The sequence below is a fragment of the Oncorhynchus clarkii genome, chromosome 3, assembly GCF_045791955.1.
Source record: "Oncorhynchus clarkii lewisi isolate Uvic-CL-2024 chromosome 3, UVic_Ocla_1.0, whole genome shotgun sequence".
Taxonomy (NCBI): Eukaryota; Metazoa; Chordata; class Actinopteri; order Salmoniformes; family Salmonidae; genus Oncorhynchus; species Oncorhynchus clarkii.
Window position 1 is genome coordinate 74,729,020 of NC_092149.1, and position 19,559 is coordinate 74,748,578.

At 45.2% G+C, this 19,559-nt stretch overlaps 1 protein-coding gene across 1 annotated transcript in view; it reads left to right on the forward strand.

Moving 5' to 3' along the window:
* The window catches only part of LOC139404200 (collagen alpha-2(IV) chain-like), a 125,244-nt gene that overhangs the window by 100,409 nt on the left and 5,276 nt on the right, over window positions 1-19,559 (forward strand). Inside the window, exons 10-36 of the mRNA XM_071147195.1 lie at window positions 980-1,033; window positions 1,151-1,186; window positions 1,278-1,319; window positions 1,468-1,539; window positions 1,664-1,708; window positions 1,840-1,887; window positions 2,012-2,047; window positions 2,506-2,550; window positions 2,689-2,752; window positions 2,996-3,115; window positions 3,387-3,536; window positions 4,037-4,108; window positions 4,195-4,346; window positions 5,734-5,806; window positions 6,100-6,206; window positions 6,682-6,865; window positions 7,362-7,412; window positions 7,798-7,872; window positions 7,988-8,086; window positions 8,944-9,165; window positions 13,020-13,181; window positions 13,278-13,448; window positions 14,181-14,324; window positions 14,453-14,578; window positions 14,718-14,899; window positions 15,052-15,115; window positions 15,341-15,415. Coding sequence (XP_071003296.1) covers window positions 980-1,033; window positions 1,151-1,186; window positions 1,278-1,319; window positions 1,468-1,539; window positions 1,664-1,708; window positions 1,840-1,887; window positions 2,012-2,047; window positions 2,506-2,550; window positions 2,689-2,752; window positions 2,996-3,115; window positions 3,387-3,536; window positions 4,037-4,108; window positions 4,195-4,346; window positions 5,734-5,806; window positions 6,100-6,206; window positions 6,682-6,865; window positions 7,362-7,412; window positions 7,798-7,872; window positions 7,988-8,086; window positions 8,944-9,165; window positions 13,020-13,181; window positions 13,278-13,448; window positions 14,181-14,324; window positions 14,453-14,578; window positions 14,718-14,899; window positions 15,052-15,115; window positions 15,341-15,415 — 2,671 coding nt within the window. The remainder of the gene's footprint in view (window positions 1-979; window positions 1,034-1,150; window positions 1,187-1,277; window positions 1,320-1,467; window positions 1,540-1,663; window positions 1,709-1,839; window positions 1,888-2,011; window positions 2,048-2,505; window positions 2,551-2,688; window positions 2,753-2,995; window positions 3,116-3,386; window positions 3,537-4,036; window positions 4,109-4,194; window positions 4,347-5,733; window positions 5,807-6,099; window positions 6,207-6,681; window positions 6,866-7,361; window positions 7,413-7,797; window positions 7,873-7,987; window positions 8,087-8,943; window positions 9,166-13,019; window positions 13,182-13,277; window positions 13,449-14,180; window positions 14,325-14,452; window positions 14,579-14,717; window positions 14,900-15,051; window positions 15,116-15,340; window positions 15,416-19,559) is intronic.

The following is a 19,559-nucleotide window of genomic DNA, read 5'->3' on the forward strand; positions in this document are numbered from 1 at the left end:
TACACAATACCTCAACTAACCTGTACCCCTACCTACATGTACACATTACCTCAACTAACCTGTACCCCTACCTACATGTACACATTACCTCAACTAACCTGTACCCCTACCTACATGTACACATTACCTCAACTAACCTGTACCCCTACCTACATGTACATATGACCTCAACTAACCTGTACCCCTACCTACATGTACATATGACCTCGGATAAAGCTGTACCCCTACCTACATGTACATATGACCTCAACTAACCTGTACCCCTACCTACATGTACACATTACCTCAACTAACCTGTACCCCTACCTACATGTACATATGACCTCGGATAAAGCTGTACCCCTACCTACATGTACATATGACCTCAACTAACCTGTACCCCTACCTACATGTACATATGACCTCGGATAAAGCTGTACCCCTACCTACATGTACATATGACCTCGGATAAAGCTGTACCCCTACCTACATGTACATATGACCTCAACTAACCTGTACCCCTACCTACATGTACATATGACCTCGGATAAAGCTGTACCCCTACCTGCATGTACATATGACCTCAACTAACCTGTACCCCTACCTACATGCACACATTACCTCAACTAACCTGTACCCCTACCTACATGTACATATGACCTCGGATAAAGCTGTACCCCGCACATTTACTTGGTACCAGGCCCCCTGTATGCAGCCTAGTAATTGTTATGTAATTCTACCGTGTTACTTTTTATTTTGACTCTATTTTATTGAGAAAATATTTTCTTACCTATATTTCTTGGACTGCACTTTTGGTTAAGGGCTTGTAAGTAAGTATTTCACGGTATTCGGTGCATGTGACAAATAACAGTTGATTTGATTATGACGCTGACGCCGTTCCCTGTCACTTTAACGTTATGGTACAAGATAGCCAGCATATTAAACTATTGATATACTACATGTTATAAATTGCATTGCACTCTGACGTTCTCTCTCTCAGGGTCCTCAGGGTTACCCAGGTCGGTCTGGCTACAGAGGACTCCCGGGACCACAGGTTAGTGGTGTGTGTGTGTGTTTTGTGTGTGCATGCGTTGCTGTACCTTATACCATATACAACCTTCTGTGACATACTCTGTACGAGATACCTAATCATTCTTCTGGTTTGTCTCAGGGCCCACAAGGGTATCCTGGTCTTCCTGGGCCAAAGGTAAGGTCTATGTTTCATCTCTCGTACATGGCTAGTGAATGAGATAAACGTAATTCTAAAGATGTTTTAACCTGGTGTGTTTTCTGCTCAGGGCACCATGACCAAAGTGTTGAAAGGGGTCAAAGGAGAACCTGTGAGTGGCTACAGGCACTTTTATTCGATTTTTATATAGTTTGTACTGCCCAGCACTTCATGTGTTTAACTACAAAAAATAATGATTTGTCAGTGCTGTCCTCATCTCTGCTGTAATCTTCTCACTGCACTTCTCTCTCTGGCCACAGGGTGACGCTGGAAAGCCTGGTCCCCAAGGGAACTCCACCCATTCCCAGACCGGTCCAATTACTGGACCCAATGTCAGTACAGCTCCACACTCCACTTTAATATGTTCAAAAACATACAATTAATATGGATCTTTTCCCAGTGATTCTGATTGTGTGTTGACCGAGTCACTCTAATGCTGTTCTGTTCTGAGTCCAGGGCATAAAGGGTGAGAAAGGGTTGAAAGGTGATACTGGTCCTGAGGTAAGTGACCTCTCTTCTCCTGTGGTCTTTATAACACCATGCTCCATCCTAACATGTGTAGTCACAATGGGACATGTTAGCACTGTAGATTATTGTTGACTAACTCATCTCTGTTATCTGTTTCTTATCAGGCTGACAACAAAGGAGAGACTGGTGTTATAGGGATGCCTGGACAACGGGTTAGTATCATACAAATGTTATACATACATTATACTGTATGCATTGCGCATGAACATATTAACCTGCCCCCTGTCACTGCTTGTGACATACTGACCTGTTGAATGTTTATGTGTGTTCTTTCAGGGCATCCCTGGTCGGGATGGAGAGCAAGGACTGAGGGTATGAGTGTGTAGCCAAACAATACCAAGACCTCTATATAATTCAGTGGAGGCTGCTGAGGGTAGGACAGCTCATAATAATGTCTGGAATGGAGTAAATGGAATGGTATCAAACAAAGTCATTTGATTCCATTCACTCCGTTCCAGCCATAACAGACAGTTCCAGATATTATTATGAACCGTCCTCCCCTCATCAGCCTCCACTGATATAATTACACTAGAATGTTTTGGTCTTTGCATAGGTTTGTATGGGCCAATAGAGGTGTTGCAGTTGCATATGTTGTCCTCTTGGTGGTGCTGTTGAACACTTTGTCTAACTATCCCCCTTCCCTCCCCCTCTCTATTCATATTTCTCTCTCTCTATCTCTCTCTATCTCTATCTCTCTTTTTTTTCTCTCTCTCTCTCTCTCTATCCCTCCTGCTTCCTCTCTTCCTCCCTTCCCCTCTCTCTCTCTCCAGGGGGACTTGGGAGAACCAGGACTGAGGGGCAGAGATGGTCAAAAGGTGGTCCTACAGTTAATACTCACATCAAAACACTGTTTTGAGCTTTGCGAGACACTAGTCCATTATAAACGTTCATTCAAATCCTTACACACAGAAACTATATAATAGGTTTTAACAGATGGGTGTTGTGGCTTTTAGGGTGCCAGAGGAGAACCAGGGGAGCTGATTTATCACGATGGTCCCTCAGGAGGGCAGGACAGAGGTATGATTAACCAGTCAAATCATCAATCCCTTTTCTATCAACGAGTCAGTTTTCATTCAAGTCAATCAGAGCTACACTCTCAACACGTCTATCAATATACAGTATGGTCTTACTCCAGGTAGTCAACCTTTCATTGAAAATGGGAGTGTTTATATTATGTTCCTTACTGTTATATTGTTATAACATTGATTGTTATATAGATATTGATTGGTGTCCATTTTGGGGTTGGGGTGGGTGGTGTAGTTGGTCCCCCTGGTCCTCCTGGACAGCTGGGTCCCCAGGGCCAGAGGGGTCTGGAGGGGGAGAAAGGTCTTCCAGGCCGCGCCGGACCTCCTGCCAGGAAGGACCATGATCAACAACAAGGTCAGTGCCAAAACCATACTTATCCAGTCAGTGATCCGTAGTGTTACTTAGCTAGTAGATTTGTCTATTGTTCTTACTATAATGGTAGAATAACCATTTTTAAAACTGTATTGTTAACAAGTCTTAAATCAAGATGATGTGAATAAAACTTTAAATTGAAAAAAAACCAAGATGATGTATGGTGTAGTTGTGTTTTGTGTTTTTCAAACGTTTGGTTTCCTCAGTAATCATTCATCTTCTCCTATCACCTTCATCTTTTATGTTCCAACAGTGGTGGATCTGTGGGGTCCATTCGGAGAGCCGGGGGTAAAGGGAGAGATGGGCGAACCTGGAGAGCTAGGTATCCCTGCCCTCAGCCCCGGACCCCCGGGTATCAATGGCCTGCCTGGGCTCGGGGGCCCACCCGGACCACCAGGATCATGTGAGTGTGGACATGAAAGAGATTCATTTTGATATTTTATTTTGTATAGGGTGATATTTAAAGTAACTGTCCAGTGTTTCCGGATTTCTGTGAAAGATGACATATCATTAATTACAATATAACATAAAACATTTGTATTAAGTGTGTTAAAAAGCTTTCCTGTATTTGAATGATGTGGGTGTATCCCAGTCAATAAAAATATGAATGCGGGTAGACCGCTGATTGGCTAGCTCAGCCGACATCATGTTCTATGAGGAAATATCAAGCATTTTTTAAACAGTCCTCTTGAGATACATGTCTGAGGTGGCGTTTCTAATTGGGTTTTTTTCTCTCCAATTTATACTTTGGCCACAAATACAAGTATAGTCAACAACATGATTTGGGAGTTGACAGAATATTAACTTTTAAAAGTACGATTTTTACTGGACAGTTACTTTAAGGATTGTTGTGGAGTGTCTGTATGTCTTAATATGTGCTTCTCTGTGTCTAAATATCTGCAGGGGCGGACTTCTACAAGGGATTTTCAGGGCCGAGAGGGCGGCCAGGCTCTGCGGGAAGAAAAGGACTGAAAGGTGCGTGTTCACAACGTAATGTTCATTTCTGCACTATGATCACGTTATGTGTTACAGTATAACTGATCGGAATGTGTGTGTTTTAGGTGATCACGGGTTGTGCGAGTGCAACATTGTCCATTCCCCTCCGGGCCTGCCCGGCCCTGCTGGTAGCCAAGGCGACACTGGAAAGAGTGGCGAGGTTGGTCAGCAGGGAGAGTCAGGAGAGCCAGGACCCCGAGGTGTCATCGGACTGCCTGTAAGAACAACTTACACCACCTTAGCTTGACAACATCTACCTCACAACAAACATGCACTCACTCACACACCCACACACACAGACAGACATACGCACATATACATTAATGCTACACACACACCACACACAGACAGACATACGCACATATACATTAATGCTACACACACACCACACACACAGACAGACATACGCACATATACATTAATGCTACACACACACCACACACACAGACAGACATACGCACATATACATTAATGCTACACACACCCACACACACAGACAGACATACGCACATATACATTAATGCTACACACACACCACACACACAGACAGACATACGCACATATACATTAATGCTACACACACCCACACACACAGACAGACATACGCACATATACATTAATGCTACACACACCCACACACACAGACAGACATACGCACATATACATTAATGCTACACACACACCCACACACACAGACAGACATACGCACATATACATTAATGCTACACACACACCACACACACAGACAGACATACGCACATATACATTAATGCTACACACACCCACACACACAGACAGACATACGCACATATACATTAATGCTACACACACCCACACACACAGACAGACATACGCACATATACATTAATGCTACACACACCCACACACACAGACAGACATACGCACATATACATTAATGCTACACACACCCACACACACAGACAGACATACGCACATATACATTAATGCTACACACACACCACACACACAGACAGACATACGCACATATACATTAATGCTACACACACCCACACACACAGACAGACATACGCACATATACATTAATGCTACACACACCCACACACACAGACAGACATACGCACATATACATTAATGCTACACACACCCACACACACAGACAGACATACGCACATATACATTAATGCTACACACATATACATTAATGCTACACACACACACAACTGCTGCTACCAGAATTATTATGATTGCTGAATACTCCACAGTTTAAACACTTGCCCCCCAATCCTTCTTCCCCAAAACACGTGTAAATATTGGACTCTAAATAGTGTCTTTTTTGTATTATACTTATGCTAAAATGTTTATTCTATGCTCCTGAGGCATTTACTCTATGTTCGTATTGTTTCTTGTTGTTGAGAAGGAACCTGTACATACAACTAATAAAGCTTGAAACCTACAATAGGGCAACATTTATCATAAACATCCTTGTCTTTCTTAACTTGTCCATCAAATTCTCTCTCATTGGCTTCCTAATTCCTTACTCTATGCCCCCTCTCTCCCTCCTCCTCCTCCCTCCTCCTCCTCCCTCCTCCTCCTCCTCCTCGTCCTCTCTCCCTCCTCCTCAGGGGTTCCCTGGTGCCACAGGACAACCGGGTCCAAAGGGCAGGAAGGGCGAGTTCATTCAGGCCAAAGAGAAAGGTGAAGTATTGTTATTCACTTTCTTTTCACACACTTGTGCACCTTGTGACACACCATTATGCATGTAAGTCACAGGAGGTTGGCGGCACCTGCATTGGGGGAACGGGCTCGTGTTAATAACTGGAGCGGAATAGGTGGAATGGTATCAGATACATCAAACACATTGTTTCCATGTGTTTGATACCATTCCATTTGCTCCATTCCAGCCATTATTATTAGCCATCCTCCCCTCATCAGCCTCCACTGGTGGAAGTGTATGTGTAAACTAGTGTGTTTGTGTGGGAACTCTACAGGATATGCCGGGGACCCAGGAGACCCAGGTGCGACAGGTGACCCAGGAATGCAGGGCTTCCCTGGGCCCAGTGGGATCAATGGATTCCCTGGGAATCGTGGTCCTTCAGTAAGAACTCCCTACACTCATCGAAAGAAACGCGCTATCTAGAACCTAAAACGGTTCTTCGGCTGTCTCCATAGGAGAACCCTTTGAAGAATCATTTTTGGTTCCAGGTAGAACCTTTATGATTCCAGGTATAAATATTTTGGGTTCCATTTAGAACCCTTTGCACAGAGGGTTCTACATGGAAACCAAAAGGGTTCTAACTGGAACCAAAAAGGGTGCTCTTATGGGGACAGCCGAAGAACCCGTTTGGAACCCTTTTTCCTAAGAGTGTACAGTCTCTCTTTCCCACCTCACAGTGTCACCACTTACATTCAGATATACTGTATATAACCTATTCAAATATTATAAGCACTAGCTACCTACTTTATTTTTTATTGATAATAATAGCTGTTTAAGTCAATGCAGCTGTGTGGATCTTTAGCATAACACTGAGGGATATGTTCTGAATTGATGTATCCTGTGTTCTCTGTTCTAGGGAGATGCACCTGCTGGGCTCACTGGAGAAAAAGGTTATCAGGGCCGGCCGGGTCTGCCTGGGTTGTTGGGACAGATGGGAGAACCAGGACGGGTTCTAGGTGCAACTAAAGGGGTTCAAGGGTTGCAAGGCGATGATGGGGAGCGGGGTCATCCTGGTATCGAAGGTCAAGCTGGCGATCCAGGTGTGTTACTCTCTCCCTCTTCTGTCTTTCTCTCTCTCTCTCTCTTTCCCAGTCACTCTGACTCCTTCTGTCTCTCCCTCGCTTTCCCAATCACTCTCTCCTGTCTTTATCTCTCTTGCGCATTCTCTTCATCCCTATCTATCCTTCTCTATCTGTCTCTCTCTCTCTTCCTCTCCTTTTATCTCTCTCCACTTCCGCTATTTGTGGGAACAACAGAAAGACTAGTTGCAGTTGTGGACTCCAAGGCCTTGTCATGAATGGGGGTGTGCGAGAAGTTCTTATACCCTTGTGTCCATGATCGAAAGGATTCTTCCACCTTCATCTTTCCTCACCTCTCTCCAGACGGGCCCTGATGCAGTCCGTCTGCATCCCTCAATCCAGCCACAACAGTACATGTTTGAGATCATGCTTGAACTTTTTCTAACCCTTATTTCGAATGCATCTCCTTTTCTTTCTATCTCTCTCTCTCCAATCTCTCTCTCATTGTCATTGAAAGGAGTGTCTGGCTGTAGTCCGAGAGGAGATGGAGAACAGAATGACATCACAGGTAGCTGGACTAACAGCATTTTGATCAAGTTACTCAACTTCGCGCCTGGTGCTTTGCTTCCATAGCCTTTGTGTCTTGGGTTAGCTTCCAGTCACTGTGTATAGAGTTAGAGTTAAATTCAGGTTTTTTAATGGTGTTTTTGTAACTGGTTTCTCCCCTCATAGTCTCATCTTCGGTTAGTTGGCTAATATGTATGTTATTTTATTTGCTATGCTCTGATTCACAATCCACACTGAGCAACTGTATTGTCCAACCAATACAAAAAGCAGGCAAAAACCACTGAAGTGTGCAGTAGAGCAGTGAAGCAGCAGATCCAAAATGGCTGCTGTGAGAACCGTTCTTCTAGTAATTGCTGATACAATCTCTGTGTTATTTTTTTACTCAGGTGATTGCGATGCCATACCTGGACCACCCGGTATACCAGGACCACCAGGACCCCCCGGGTTAGAAGGTTTCCTAGGTAAGCTTTTAGCTTTTAGAATGCAAAACAGAAAATGTGTCATATGCCCTGTTTTTTCCTGTCAAGATCCAAATTCATGTCTAGCTTCCTGTATGTCCTTTTGTCTGTGCTTCAGGTCTCCCAGGTCAAAAAGGATCAACAGGTCTACTTGGAGATAACGGGGCCAAAGGAGAGATAGGAGATCAAGGCAGAGGAGGGTCACCTGGATATCCAGGTGATGATTTTGCTGCTTTAACTGTTATACTATTCTATGGCTGTGTTTACAATGGCGAAAGAGCTGATCTGATTGGTCAAAAGATCAATTACTGGAAAAAAGATCAGAATTGGGCTGCCTGTGTAAATACCATGGCATTGTTGAATACTCGTTTCTGATTGGCTTGAAGGGCATTCTAGAGCGTGCATTATACACATAGCATCAGAGCAGATCACAGGTACATTTACTCCCACTTGTAATGGATGCACTTAGGCCTAGGGACCGATTCAGACTTGGAACATTTGCACCTTTCCTACACACGCCTTTCCTACGCATTTCTCAGTATTTGGTATTCAGACATACATTATTCAGTCACGTAACGTGCTCTGTAGGTGTGGCTACCTTTTGCTCTCTGAATACATTTCATTAAACTGCTGAAAACCCTCCCATTTGCTGGCCAAAGATTTTCTGGTGGAGTTTTCATTCAATAGGGTTTTCAGCTCTTATCAATAGCTCTTATCAAGTTGTAAATGACAGTGCTTGGTTAGTGGTGTTATTTATATAGGAAGAAAGTAGATGCAAGACGTTAGTCATGGTTTCCTCTCGCATGAAGGTGGTGGAATTATTACGGAATGAAGTCAAGGTCAGAATATCTGTAGACACAACTACACCACACCTTCATTTATTCGATCACCCCCCCAAACGAATAGCTGGTGAATAGCAGGCTATTCTCGTGCTTAACTTCTAGGTCAGAATACACATAGAGAGAAAAGCGTATAAGAAGGTAATTACGTTTACACACACTTAACTTTGGTTGGAATCCGCCCCTAGTGCTTTAATACTGCTGGTAGTTCTAATGGTCTGGTCCTCTCTCCCAGGTTTTAGAGGCCTCCATGGAGACTTGGGTCAGCCCGGCTCAAAGGGTAATTCTGGAACCCAAGGTTTGCAAGGTCAACAGGGTCGGAACGGGGAGCCAGGAGAGAAGGGACCTCACGGGGAGATCTGGGGAGCGTCGACCGGACAACGTGGAGAAGTGGGTCTTCCTGGAGAGCAGGGACCTAAAGGGTTCAGCGGAGAGCCTGGAAACGAGGGTTACCCAGGTGGGTACTAATACCATAACAAACCTGCAATATGGAAAAACTACAATTTCTCCACAGTTCCAAACGTGCATTTGGAAAGTATTCAGACCCCTTCCCTTTTTCCACATTTTGTTACTTTAAAGCGTTACTCTAAAATTGATTAAATTATTTTTGGGCCTCATCAGTCTACACATAATACTGTACCCCTTGACAAAGCAAAAACGGCTTTTTAGACATTTCTGCAAATGTATTACAAATAAAAACAGAAATACATTGTTTACATAAGTATTCAGACCCTTAGCTAAGAGACTCAAAATTTGAGCTCAGGTGCATTCTGTTTCCATTGATCATCCTTGAGATGTTTCTACAACTTGATTGGAGTCTACCTGTGGTAAATGTTATTGATTGGACATGATTTATATAAGGTCCCACAGTTGACAGTGCATGTCAGAGCAAAAACCAAGCAATGAGGTCGAAGGAATTGTCAGTAGAGCTCCAAGACTGGATTGTGTCGAGTCACAGATCTGGGGAAAGGTAGCAACAAATGTATTGAAGATCCCAAGAACACAGTGGCCTCCATCATTCTTAAATGGAAGAAGTTTGTAACCACTAAGACTCTTCCTAGAGCTGGCCGCCCAGCCAAACTGAGCAATGAGGGGAGAAGGGCCTTGGTCAGGGAGGTGACCAAGAACCCGATGGTCACTCTGAAAGAGCTCCAGAGTTCCTCTGCGGAGATGGGAGAACCTTCCAGAAGGACAACCATCTCTGCAGCATTCCACCAAACAGGCCTTCATGGTAGAGTGGCCAGACGGAAGCCATTCCTCAGTAAAAGGCACATGACAGCCCGCTTGGAGTTTGCCAAAAGACACCTAAAGGACTCTCAGACTATGAGAAACAAGATTCTCTGGTTGATGAAACAAAGAAGGAACTCTTTGGCCTGAATGCCAAGCGTTACGTCTGGAGGAAACTTGGCACCATCCCTACTGTGAAGAATTCTTCGGGTCGGCAGGTAGCCTAGTGGTTAGAGCATTGGGCCAGTAACCGAAAGGTTGCTGGAACGAATCCCCGAGCTGAGAAGGTAAAAATCTGTCGTTCTGCCCCTGAACAAGGCAGTTAACCCATTGTTCCCCTGTATGCCGTCATTGTAAATAAGAATTTGTTCTTAACTGACTTGCCAAGTTAAATAAAGGTTACATTTTAAAAATGCTGGTGGCAGCATCATGCTGTGGGGAAGTTTTTCAGCAGCAGGGACTTTGAGACTAGTCAGGACCTCAGACTGGGGCTAAGGTTTACCTTCCAACAGGACAACGACGGCTGCATTCTGAGAATTTGTAGGTGAGTGAGTAAACCTCCACTACTATCCGTTCTATTGGCCAACGTGCAATCATTGGAAAACAAACTGGATGATATACGATCAAGACTATCCTACCAACGGGACATTAAAAACTGTAATATCTTATGTTTCATCGAGTTGTGGCTGAACGATGACACAGATAATATAGAGCTGGCGGGATTTTCTATGTATCGGCAGGACAGAGAAGCTATGTCTGGTAAGAGAAGGGGCGGGGTGTGTGTCTATTTGTCAATAACAGCTGGTGCGCGATGTCTAATATTAAAGAAGTCTTGAGGCATTGCTCGCATGAGGCACAGTAACTTATGATAAGCTGTAGAACACACTTTCAACCAAGACAGTTGTCATCTATATTCTTCGTAGCCATCTATTTACCACCACAAACCAATGCTGGCACTAAGACCACACTCAACCAACTGTATAAGGTCATAAGCAAACAGGAAAATGCTAATTTATAAGTGGCGCTCCTAGTTACCAGGGACTTTAATGCAGACAAACTTAAATCCATTTTACCTCATTTCTACCAGCATGTCGAGACCACCTTTACTCCACACAAAGAGACACATACAAAGCTCTTCCTCGCAATCCATTTGGCAAATGTCCTCCTGATTCCTGCTTACAAGCAAAAACTAAAGCAGGAAGTACCAGTGACTCGCTCAATATGGAAGTGGTCAGATGACACGGATGCTACGCTACAGGGCTGTTTTGCTAGCACAGACTGGAATATGTTCCGGGATTCATCCAATGGCATTGAGGAGTATACCACCTCAGTCAGCTTAATCAATAAGTGCATTGATGACGTCATCCCCACAGTGACCGTACATACATATCCCAACCAGAAGCCATGGATTACAGGAAACATCCGCATCAAGACTTTGAGACTAAACACCTCCCTCTGCAACTGGATCCTGGACTTCCTGATGGGCCTCTCCCAGGTGGTAAGGGTAGGCAAGGGTAGTCTGCCACGCTGATCCTCAACACTGGGGCCCCTCAGGGGTGTGTGCTTAGTCCCCTGCTGTACTCCCTGTTCACCCACGACAGCGTGGACAAACACGACTCCAACACCATCATTAAGTTTGCTGATGACACAACAGTGGTAGGCCTGGTCAACTACAATGATGAGACAGCCTATAGGAGAGGTCAGAGGACTGGCAGTGTGGTGCCAGGACAACAACCTCTCCCTCAACGTGAGCAAGACAAAGGAGCTGATCGTGGACTACAGGAAAACGCAAGCTGAACAGGCCCTCATTAACATTAACAGGGCTGTAGTGGAGCAGGTCGAGAGTTTCAAGTTCCTTGGTGTTCACATCAACAACGAACTATCATGGTCCAAACACACCCAGCCAAAACAAAGAAATACAAAACATAGAAAAATAACATAGAATGCCCACCCAAATCACACCCTGACCAAACCAAAATAGAGACATAAAAATCTCTCTAAGGTCAGGGCGTGACAGCGACTCGGAAGGCTGGAGGGCGACTCGGAAGTCTTCGGACTGGAGGGCGACTCGGAAGGCTCCGGACTGGAGGGCGACTAGGAAGGCTCCGGACTGGAGAGCGACTCGGAAGGCTCCGGACTGGAGGGTGACTCAGGCTGTGGGGGAGCACTGGAGCTCTGGTGCGCAGCCTTGGCACCACTCCTCCAGGCTGAATGCCCACTTTACTCTGGAGGGAGGAGACGCAGAGACAACCTGGTGCGTGGGGCTGCCACAGGGCCCACCAGGCTGGGGAGACCTACAGGAGGCCTGGTGCGTAGAGGAGGCACAGGATGAATCGGCTGTGGGGGAGCACTGGAGATCTGGTGCTTACCACTCGCACCTCTCCATTTAGCTCAATGCCCACTTTAGCCCGACACGGGCGGAGCGCAGGCATAGGACGGATGAGGACTAATCGGACCAAAGCGCAGCGTGGCAAGTGTTCATGCTTTTTATTTAAACTGAACACTATAACAAAATAACAAAGAGAATAAACAAAACCGAAACAGTCCTGTAAGGTGCAGAAAACACTAAACAGAAAATAACTACCCACAACACAATGGAGGGAAAAAGCTACCTAAGTATGGTTCCCAATCAGAGACAACAATAGTCAGCTGCCCCTGATTGAGAGCCATACCCAGACAAAACAAAGAAATACAAAACATAGAAAAGAACATAGAATGCCCACCCAAATCACACCCTGACCAAACCAAAATAGAGACATAAAAAGCTCTCTAAGGTCAGGGCGTGACATAAGGGCTTGTAAGTAAGCATTTCACCTTTTGTATTCGGCACATATGACAAATAAAGTTTGATTTGATACTTCTGATTTTTATTTTTAATACATTTGCAAAAAAATCTAAAAACCTGTTTTTATTTTGTCATTATGGGATATTGTTTGTGTAGATTGATGAGGGGGGAAAACTATTTAATCCATTTTGGAATAAGGCTGTAATGTTTTAAAATGTGGAAAAAGTCAAGGGGTCTGAATACTTTCCAAATGCACTGTATAGTTATTGTAATGGCCTCTCTCTGCCCTTCTCTCTTAGGGATGGGTGGCATGCCTGGTATGATTGGGTTCAAGGGCGACGTAGGTCCTTCAGGTCTGCAAGGGGAGCAAGGAGGACCGGGAGCTGCTGGGAAGTATGGCTGGCCAGGTGTACCCGGAACGGCTGGTGTCCCTGGACCAACAGGAAGCACCGGACAACCAGGTCAGAAACATGACTGATTAACTTCTCTTTCTTAACTTTTTTTCTGTTTGCTTTGAAGAGATATAACCTAATACACTGTGTATGTGTCACTTACAGGTTTGAGCGGAAACAGGGGTGATCAGGGGGACCCTGGCACACCAGGGCCCAAAGGACTAAAGGGGACACTGGGAGAGTTTGGTAGTCAGGGCGCTGAGGGAAACACCGGAGACCAGGGTGACCCCGGAGTGCCAGGACCTACAGGACACTCTGGCCTGCCAGGGTTCAAGGGTAAGTTATTATACACAGTGGAGTCATGTTCTGTGCAATGTTCTACTTATAGAGTTAGTGGTCATATATGGTCATACTCTCACAGTCCACATGTCATTTTCTGATGAATAGTTGATATGATGATGCGATGTCACACTAGAGTTTTGCAGTGAGGAATGAAATACACTGAGTATACAAATATTAGGAACACCTGCTCTTTCCATGAAATAGACTGACCAGGTGAATACAGGTGGAAGCTATGATCCCATATTGATGTCACTTATTAAATTCACTTAAATTAGTGCAGATGAAGGGGAGGAGACAGGTTAAAGAAGGATTTTTAAACATTGAGACACTTGAGACATGGATCGTGTATGTGTACCATTCACAATATTTTTGTGCCTTTCTGAACGGGTTATGGTAGTAGGTGCCAGGGGCACCGGTTTGAGTGTGTCAAGAACTGCAACGCTGCTGGGTTTTTCACTCTCAACAGTTTCCAATGTGTATCAAGAATGGTCCACCACCCAAAGAACATCCAGCCAACTTGACACAACTGTGGGAAGTATTGGAGTCAACATGGGCCAGTATTGTAGAGTCTATGCCCCGACAAATGTAGGCTTTTCTGAGGTCCAAAGGGGGTGCAACTCAATATTAGGAAGGTGTTCTTAATGTTTGGTATACGCAGTGTATATCAAAACTAGATGATGATGTGAGGACTATCCTCCTGACTTGAGATGTCACTTCCTGTTCCAGGTATCAAAGGGTCTCGTGGCATGTCAGGGTTTGGAGGAATGCCTGGTGAGTCAGGCCTGAAGGGCTTCTCTGGACAGAAAGGAGAGACTGGCGATCCCGGTGGATTTGGACAGAAAGGAATCATGGGCGACTATGGTTCAAAGGGTGAGACGGAACTGCCATTAGAATTGTGTGTGTTTCTGTGCTCTACTGCTCTCTTTCCCTGTCCCTCACTTTCTCTTTCGATCCTTTCATCTGATTTGACACTCACTCTCACCCCCGCTGTCTCCTAGGTGACCGTGGCCTGAGGGGTCCAACTGGCGAGAAACCCCACATCCCTCGTCAGATCATCAAAGACATGAAGGGTACAAAGGGAGAAGATGGAACCACAGGACAGATCGGATTCACTGGACCCAGAGGTGAGTAGGGATATTCAGGCTTCATGCCCTCCCTATCCCCCCTCTCTTCTTTATTCACATTCTGTCCTCCTCATCCTCCTTTTCATTTCACTAGTCTCATTCTGATCCCCTCTTCACCTTCCCTCTCTCTCTTCCACAGGTCCTAAAGGTTTTCCTGGTGTTCCGGGAATGGAGGGCTACCACGGCGTTCCCGGAGACCCCAGCGATGAGAAGGGTTTCCAAGGCAACCCAGGCGCACAGGGACTTCCGGGGCCAAAAGGAATGCCTGGTCTGACAGGATCAAACGGAATCAGCGGCTTTCCCGGGATGTCTGGTCACAGGGTGAGACCATGTTGTCTGGTTCCCATTGTGTCTCTGCTGCAGCCTGCACCTGTAGTTTTCATGCTAAACATGTTCAACGACCAGGTTAGAACAGACGGATATCTCTGTCCGATCTAATGCTGTATCTCTGTATCTCTGTGTGTGTTTTTCAGGGGGATAAAGGTAACCCCGGTGCCTACGGATCCTCAGGAGATCCAGGAGTGAAGGGTGTCAAAGGTATGACGCCCCCTGTCCGTCCCAAAACTCATGGATACGTACAGTACCGTAGACGCCAGTAGTCCTCCAAACTCCACTTTCCAGCAGTTTCAACTCAGCTAAATCTTGTCTTTGTTAAGCACTTGGACTTGAAGCTAAAGTCCCAGGCCTATTTAACAGTTCCACAGAAGAAAGAATGAGTAGTAAAAGGTACTTGCTGAAATGCGTCATTGTTTTCTTTTCCAGGTGAGGGGGGTGCCGTAATCGACATGCCCGGATCCACAGGACTGAGGGGGGAGGATGGTTTCCCTGGGGTTCCAGGTGAGTCACTCATTCAGACTGGCTTCCTTCATTTGCACTAGGAACTACAGATGTTGTATCTTAATTTCATCACTCTGTTGTCGTAGGAAATTCAAATTTTGGATTTACATAATTTCACTGAAAACCTGTACTTCACTTTCTTTCACTAGATATCACACCTAAACTATAGCTGTAGACAAAACTAATTTCCTGTTAGACATAATCACTTTTTTATATACAGTACCAGTCAAAAGTTTAGACACACCTATTCATTCAAGGGTTTTTCTTTATTTTTACTATTTTCTACATTGTAGAAAAGTAGTGAAGGCTTCAAAACTATGAAATAACACATATGGAATCATGTAGTAACCAAAAAAGTGTATAACAAATCAAAATATATTTTATATTTGAGATTCTGCAAAGTAGCCACCCTTTGCCTTGATGACAGCTTTGCACGCATTTTCTCAACCAGCTTCATGAGGTAGTCAGCTGGAATGCATTTCAATTAACAGATGTGCCTAGTTAAAGTTCATTGGTGGAATTTCTTTCCTTCTTAATGCGTTTGAGCCGATCAGTTGTGTTGTGACAAGGTAGGGGGGGGTATATAGAAGATAGCCTTATTTGGTAAAAGACCAAGTCCATATTATGGCAAGAACAGCTCAAATAAAGATATATGAATGAGTGATGATACAGAACGGCATAGGCAAGATGCAGTAGATGGTATCGAGTACAGTATATACATATGAGATGAGTAATGTAGGGTATGTTAACATTATATTAAGTGGCATTGTTTAAAGTGGCTAGTGATACATTTTTTACATCAATTTTTCCAATATTAAAGTGGCTGGAGTTGAGTCAGTATGTTGGCAGCAGCAGCCACTTTATGTTAGTGGTGGCTGTTTAACAGTCTGATGGCCTTGAGATAGAAGCTGTTTTTCAGTCTCTCGGTCCCTGCTTTGATGCACCTGTACTGACCTCTCCTTCTGGATGATAGCAGGGTGAACAAGCAGTGGCTCGGGTGGTTGTTGTCCTTGATGATCTTTATGGCCTTCCTGTGACATCGGGTGGTGTAGGTGTCCTGGAAGGCAGGTAGTTTGCCCCCGGTGATGCGTTGTGCAGACCTCACTACCCTCTTGAGAGCGTTACGGTTGTGGGCGGAGCAGTTGCCGTACCAGGCGGTGATACAGCCCAACAGGATGCTCTCGATTGTGCATCTGTAAAAGTTTGTGAGTGCTTTTGGTGACAAGCCAAATTTCTTCAGCCTCCTGAGGTTGAAGAGGCGCTGCTGCGCCTTCTTTACCACGCTGTCTGTGTGGGTGGACCATTTCAGTTTGTCCGTGATGTGTACGCCGAGGAACTTAAAACTTACTACCCTCTCCACTACTGTCCCGTCGATGTGGATAGGGGGGTGCTCCCTCTGCTGTTTCCGGAAGTCCCCGATCATCTCCTTTGTTTTGTTGACATTGAGTGTGAGGTTATTTTCCTGACACCACTGTCCAAGGGCCCAATCCTCCTCCCTGTAGACCGTCTCGTCGTTGTTGGTAATCAAGCCTACCTCTGTAGTGTCGTCTGCAAACTTGATGATTGAGTTGGAGGCGTGCATGGCCATGCAGTCGTGGGTGAACAGGGAGTACGGAGAGGGCTCAGAACGCACCCTTGTGGGTCCCCAGTGTTGAGGATCAGCGGGGTGGAGATGTTGTTACCTACCCTCACCACCTGGGGGCGGCCCGTCAGGAAGTCCAGTACCCAGTTGCACAGGGCGGGGTCGAGACCCAGGGTCTCGAGCTTGATGACGAGTTTGGAGGGTACTATGGTGTTAAATGCTGAGCTGTAGTCGATGAACAACATTCTCACATAGGTATTCCTCTTGTCCAGATGGGTTAGGACAGTTTGCAGTGTGGTTGCGATTGCGTCGTCTGTGGACCTATTGGGGCGGTAAGCAAATTGGAGTGGGTCTAGGGTGTCAGGTAGGGTGGAGGTGAAATGGTCCTTGACTAGTCTCTCAAAGCACTTCATGATGACAGAAGTGAGTGCTACGGGACGGTAGTCGTTTAGCTCAGTTACCTTAGCTTTTTTGGGATCAGGAACAATCTTGAAGCATGTGCCCTCTTGAAGCATGTGGGAACAGCAGACTGGGATAAGGATTGATTGAATATGTCCATAAACACACCAGCCAGCTGGTCTGCGCATGCTCTGAGGATGCAGCTGGGGATGCCGTCTGAGCCTGCAGCCTTGCGAGGATTAACACATTTAAATGTTTTACTCACGTCAGCTGTAGTGAAGGAGAGTCCGCAGGTTTTGGTAGCTGGCCGTGTCAGTGACATTGTATTGTCCTCAAAGCGAGCAAAGAAGTTGTTTAGTCTGTCTGGGAGCAAGACATCCTGGTCCGCGACTGGACTGGTTTTCTTTTTGTAATCTGTGATTGACTGTAGACCCTGCCACATACTTCTTGTGTCTGAGTCGTTGAATTGCGACTCTACTTTGTCTCTATACTGACGCTTAGCTTGTTTGCTTGCCTTGCGAAGGAATAGCTACACTGTTTGTATTTGGTCATGTTTCCGGTCACCTTGCCCTGGTTAAAAGCAGTGGTTCGCGCTTTCAGTTTCGTGCGAATGCTGCCATCAATCCACGGTTTCCTGTTTGGGAATGTTTTAATAGTTGCTGTGGGTACGGCATCGCCGATGCACTTGCTAATAAATTCGCTCACCGAATCAGCGTATTCATCAAAGTTGTTGTTTGACGCAATGCGGAACATATCCCAATCCATGTGATCGAAGCGATTTTGAAGCGTGGAATCAGATTGGTCGGACCAGCGTTGAACAGACCTAAGCGCGGGACATTCCTGTTTTAGTCTCTGTCTATAGGCAGGGAGCAACAAAATGCAGTCATGGTCAGCTTTTCAGAAAGGAGGGCGGGGGAGGGCCTTATATGCGTTGCGGAAGTTAGAATAACAATGATCCAGGGTTTTACCAGCCCTGGTAGCACAATCGATATGCTGATAGAATTTAGGGAGTCTTGTTTTCAGATTAGCCTTGTTAAAATCCCCAGCTACAATGAATGCAGCCTCAGGATATGTAGTTTCCAGTTTACATAGAGTCAAATAAAGTTAGTTCAGGGCCATCGATGTGTCTGCTTGGGGGGAATATACGGCTGTGATTATAATCTAAGGGAATTCTCTTGGTAGATAATGCGGTCAACATTTGATTGTGAGGAATTCTAAGTCAGGTGAACAGAAGGACTTGAGTTCCTGTATGTTGTTATGATCACACCACGTCTTGTTAATCATAAGGCATACCCCCCCGCCACTCTTCTTACCAGAAAGATGCTTGTTTCTGTTGGCGCGATGCGTGAAGAAATCAGCTGGCTGTACCGACTCCGATAGCGTGTCTCGAGTGAGTCATGTTTCTGTGAAGCAAAGAACGTTAGTCTCTTATGTCTGTCTGGAATGCTACCCTTGCTCGGATTTCATCAACCTTGTTGTCAAGAGACTGGACATTGGCGAGTAGTATGCTCGGGAGCTGTGCGCTATGTGCCCGTCTCCGGAACCTGACTAGAAGACCGCTTCGTCTGCCCCTCTTACGGCGTCGTTGTTTTGGTTCGCCGGCTGGGATCCGATCCATTGTCCAGGGTGGTGGGCAAAACACAGGATCCGCTTCGGGAAAGTCGTATTCCTGTTCGTAATGATGGTGAGTTGACGTTGCTCTTATATCCAGTAGTTCCTCCCGACTGTACGTAATAAAACCTAAGATTACCTGGGGTACCAATGTAAGAAATAACACGTAAAAAAAACTAAATACTGCATAGTTTCCTAGGAAAGCGAATGGAGGCGGCCATCTCTGTCCGTGCCGGCTTCAACCCAATTGAGTTGGTTTAGGATGAGTTGGACCACAGAGTGGAGGAAAAGCAGCCAACAAGTGCTCAGCATATGTGGGAACTCAAGACTGATGGAAAAGCATTCTAGGTGAAGCTGGTTGAGAGAATTCCAAGAGTGTGCAAAGCTGTCATCAAGGCAAAGGGTGGCTACTTTGAAGAATCTAAAATCTATTTTGATTTGTATAACACGTTTTTGGTTACTACATGATTCCATATGTGTTATTTCATAGTTTTGATGTCTTCACTATTATTCTAAAATGTAGAAAACAGTCAAAATAATGTTAAACCCTTG